At 37.1% G+C, this 5,021-nt stretch overlaps 1 protein-coding gene across 1 annotated transcript; it reads right to left on the bottom strand.

Annotated features, from left to right (window-relative positions):
* Positions 1-2,028: 2,028 nt before the first annotated feature.
* Positions 2,029-4,762, bottom strand: LOC106754886 (transcription factor bHLH94). Its single transcript, XM_014636956.2, has 3 exons — positions 3,957-4,762; positions 3,378-3,782; positions 2,029-2,988 (listed from the first exon to the last, which is right to left on the bottom strand). Exons 1-3 carry the CDS (start codon positions 4,410-4,412, stop codon positions 2,893-2,895), a joined length of 957 nt encoding a protein of 318 aa, XP_014492442.1. The 5' UTR covers positions 4,413-4,762; the 3' UTR covers positions 2,029-2,892.
* Between the last annotated feature and the right edge of the window lie 259 nt (positions 4,763-5,021).

Genomic DNA, 5,021 nt, shown 5'->3' with positions numbered 1-5,021 from the left:
AAAAGCATATGATAATCGATTACAACATGTTCATAATCGATTGTATCAGTAAAAATTACAATATTAATTATTTTCCTACTACATTCAAGATACTACAAGTTGCTTTTAAATATTCTCTTATTANAAACAAAGATTACAATTTGCAGCATCATCGAAACTTGTCTTCAGGTTTTACCAATAGCCCTTTATTGGTAACAAGCAAGAATTTTGATGTCACCTTTACTGTAATCATGTTTTTCTTGTCTCTCGTGCTGCATAATGAGAGAAAATACACGATTGATGTTGGGCAAGGGCTCCATCAATAATATTTGTGTCTTCATAGTGTTGTAACAGTCATTTAATCCTTTTAGAAAACAGATAACATGTTCCATTTCTCTATATTTATGAGAAATTTTCGAAAGATCACAACTGCATGGAATTTTGCAGCTACAACTTGGAATAGGTCTAAGAAATTCCAACTCTTCCCATAAAATCTTTAAATCTTTGAAATATTGACTTACACTCCTTTCCCTTTGTTTAATAGAGTGAATTTCTTGCAGCAAGTCTGAAAATTTAAAATAATCTCCTTTAGAAAACCTTTCTTTCAACTCTTCCCATAATTCTTGAGCATTTTCCACGTATATAACACTCTCTGCTATTTGGGTAGAGAGAGTCTTGATGATCCAAGATAGCACCATCATGTTGCATCTTTCCCAAGAATCGAAAAGAGGATCACTTCTTTCAGGTTTCTTGATCCCTCCATCTATGAATTTTAATTTGTTTTTGGAGAGGAGGGCTCTCCTCATATTTCTGCTCCAAGAGGTGTAGTTGGATTCATTAAGAGTCTGAGAAATGAGAGAAATCCCTAGATTCTCTCCTGGGTGGAGATAATATGGGCTGGAGGGGTTGTTAGAAGGATCCATTTTTTCCATAACAGTGAGTAGGAATTATCTTCAAGAGAAAGAACAATCAGACGCAGCAGAAACGGGTTCAGAACAGGTCCAAGACCTGCTCTCATACCATATTAAAACAGACTGGCCCAAATTGAGGCCCAAAACATGTTGGCCCAGAGAGTGGGGCAGAAGTTTCGCTAGAAACTTCTTTCTGGTCAGAGAGTTGGTGAGTCTCGAGAGTAGATGCGATGGAGAGAGAAAAGAGAAAACGATCTTCACCTCTGAAGCGAAACGCAATCCTCCGGCAATGCTTGCGGCTGTTGAAACCAGAGAAAGGAAGATCTACTGGCAGAAGAAAGAAAGAATACCGTAACAGAGGTAAGTGACCCACTAAGAGTTTCTTGATTGAGAAAAATACTTCTTTTCTTATTGAATATGATCTAATTTTTCTTACAAGCAAGAACACACTGGAATCTCTTTTATATAGAGTTCCAGTCAAAGCCATTAAAAGACCTAACCAAAACAGTTAGAGATTCTAACTGAAAAATATAAAATCCCTAATCTAAAACCCTAAAAGACAAAAGATGCTCTTAAGAGCTTTAAACACTAAACAGAAACAACAATCATAAAACAGAAAACATTAATAATTTTTCTCTCAACCTCTAAATATCTTTTGATATAATAAATATTTACTGAAATAAAAAAACAAAAAATAAACATTATGTAAATAGACATAGGTTTAAAACTCGTAAGTCTTTACAAAAGAAAAGAAAACAAACACATTCTCAGAAAGACATGTCATATCTAAACAAAAAGAAGCCTGACTTTGGCCATAATTTGTTAAAGGAATTTGTTTACATTTGAACAACTGTACTTTTAGTTCTTGTACTTCATAAGTGATCTACTTAATTTTTATATAGTAAAAAAAAATATATTTAATGCCTAATTAATAACATAAGCATCCGTGATTTGTGGATTATGATATAATGTTTGACATTTTAAAAAGAGTACTGATACATGTACATTCTGATTTTAGTTACGCTACTTTTGTACGAAGAGAAGCACTGACTTTTGACGTATATATAAGATCTATGTTAGTCATTATTTTTGGTCATAAACTAAATTATAAAATTTGAAGAAATTATACAGAAATCTCTTTTACAAATTAACTGATGTATTATAATTTAAAATAAAAAATGAAATGTTGTGGTAAGAAATAGCAAAGGTGGAGAGTATTGTTTAGTATACGTATTCTGATGAGCGAGAACATGATCTTTACATATCACTTATGATCCGTAGAGTCAAACACGCGATGGAAAGGTCAATTTTTAGAAGAGTGATCTGATATCGGGTTTGGTGGAAAGAAGGACAACGAAAATCATGGTATACAATTATACACTAGGCGCATATACTAATAATGGTAGATGCCTATTATTTCCACCGTAGATCTTCATCTTTTATTTCTAGGTACACTGCATCGTGATCAACTTCCATTCCTTCTTTTTAAGGCATATCATTCCTTTTGTTTTCCCCCTCTTCAAATGCGTGTTTTCAACTCCCATCACGGAATATTATTCATTATTTAATATCCAAATCTTCTACAGTGCAAAATAATTGCAAAGAGGTCCACAGACATTCCAAGCAAATTAACGATGCTCATGCTCTAAAAATAACGCTAATAATTCACACACACTTCTCTGAGGGGCCTCCACGGCATAAATTGCTTGTCGCTTCCAACCCCCTTTTCCCTTCTTTGGCCAAGTTCTTGAAGGTGGGAGAATGACATTAAAGAGGAAAAAAATATGAAATCAGAAAAGAGTGAGAAACCTATGCTTTAATTAGCATCTCCTAGCTTATTTATGACCTTCACACTGATGCATGTACAACAACGCTATCCCTTCTGCTATATTTCTTCACGGGTCACTCTGCAAACTCCAACGCATTTCACCAAGGTTTGCACAATTATTCATAAAACAACCTGCATTAGCTACGCTTTTACCATTTCCATCTTTAATAATCATCACCTCAAAACACCTTCCTCCTCAATCCTGCGGGATAATTCATGCACCGCACCTGCTATTTCCTCCACTGTGTTCATCTGACACCCTTCCTCTACCTGTTCCACCATTAAATAACAAAAAAACAAATCAGAAAAATACAACTTCTATTGAAAACAAAATACAGTCACAAAAAAATGCTAACATTCCCTTGTCTAACAGTTCTTTAGTTTTTAGATCAATGATCCCATATGGGTACCTGTTTAACAAAAAACAGACGACACGACTTTGAATTCATTTAACAGAAACCGGTGTCACCATTCGTGAAATTGGTAGTTGTACCCAAGGTATCATAGAAATTTTCAAGAAGAGAAAATGACAAACATAAAAATGGGGTGCTAGAAAAAAGGAATGAGTGTACGTTTTGCATCAAAATTGGAAAAGAAAGAGAAAAAACAGAAACTGCAGGTCTAAATAGATAGGTAGCAGAAAGAAAGAAAAAACCAACCTTAACACTAACCGAGGTGAGGACCATATCGTCGACAGTGGTAACGTTAAGGTGGAGAATCGTGAAGGCGAGAGTTTGAAGGCCAACAACCATCTTCAGAAGCAAACCCGGTTGTTTCTTGGAGAGTATCTTTATGTTGGCATGGCCATCCACAAGGGTCACTTCTATGTCTGCCACGGCCCATGAATGGCTCCGTGCTTCGCACGTGCTAGGGTACCCTCTGCCGTTCTGTGTCGCACGTGTCGAGTACTGAGGGAACATGAAGAACTCCGCAAAGGGTGATGATGAGTCAGAGAAGCCACCGCCATTTTCCTTCATTCTCTGCTGCCCCTTCATGCACTGCAGAAGCTGCTCCAGCTCCTTCACGAAGTTGATGGCGCCACCAATAATAGATGCTTGATCACCCTGGAATGTAACATTTCCGAAAATTAGCACGGGATAATTTAAGGTTTAAAAAAACAACAACGCAAACCAAACACTTGTACTCGTGTCCAACGTTTTTGAGATTGCTCAGTCAAAATTTACAATTTAGATTTGTAATTGGAAAAGATGAAAGGAATGGTATTTATTTAGACTAACCCTTTGGACATAAGAGGGTGGCATCAGGGATCTTAGAACGGCGAGGTACTCGTTCATCTGTTTTCTTCGATTGCGTTCAACTGCAATGTGGGTCATTCTTTGATTCTCGATCTCCTCCTTGTTCTTGGTGGTCTTGGTGCGGCGGCGTTTGCGGCGGGCGGGGGTGGGTTCGGAGGGAGGAGGAGGAGGAGGAAAGGCGGCGGGGAGAGATTGATCGACGGTGCAGGGTTCAGGGGAGGAGTGTGAGTCCCATTGGTCTTTGATATTTTGCAAAGCTGAAGGAGAAGAAGAATCCCAATTTGCATGCAGAGTGTGGTCTATGTTGTTGGTGATGATGCCGAGAAAGGCTTTGTTTTCTGCTTCTTGAAAATTGTTTTGCAAAAGCGAGTAGAAGTAGTCTTTGTTGCAAGGGTAACTGAAAGGATCTTGCGGGAAAACCACGGCCTCTAGGGCCATTGTTGTTGTTAAAGTGGGAAAGTGTGGTTCTAAAAAGAGACAGGAGTTTGTTTGTTGGAGTGAAGAAAGAAAAAATGAGAAGAAAAAGAGAGAGAGAGAATGATTAGATGATGGTTTTAGCAAAGGCTAAAGCAGGGGCAGTGGTAATGGTGGAAACAAAGTAACCTTTTTATGATGATGAACTTTAAGAAGAAGAATTTCCCTTTTAGGTTGAAATCGTAAAAGTGGATGGATAGTCCACACAAACAAAAAGCTACAGACCTATGCACGTGAGATTTTTCGTCCTACACCACTTCCTTCATCGCACCAACTTAACCACTGGGAAACACACAGAAAGATTCTCTTCCCAATTTCTTAATATCTCCTATTTATAATAGCAGCACCAAGCAAACCGATAGACCCATGACTTTCCCAACCCAACTACTTCTCATTCCTCACAACCTACCTCAATATTATGGACTAATTAGAATAATAATAACAATAATAATACACACCTGTTAACTAATTACAAAACAATTTTATAAAATTAAACCATCTTCTGATTCAATTGGATTTTCAAATGCATATAATCTTTATTCTAATATGATTCTTGTTATCTTTTCTCCATCA

Source organism: Vigna radiata, unplaced genomic scaffold, assembly GCF_000741045.1.
Source record: "Vigna radiata var. radiata cultivar VC1973A unplaced genomic scaffold, Vradiata_ver6 scaffold_276, whole genome shotgun sequence".
In the NCBI taxonomy this organism is placed as follows: Eukaryota; Viridiplantae; Streptophyta; class Magnoliopsida; order Fabales; family Fabaceae; genus Vigna; species Vigna radiata.
Note: the sequence above shows the minus strand (reverse complement) of the source record. Positions and strands in the feature narration are given on the sequence as shown.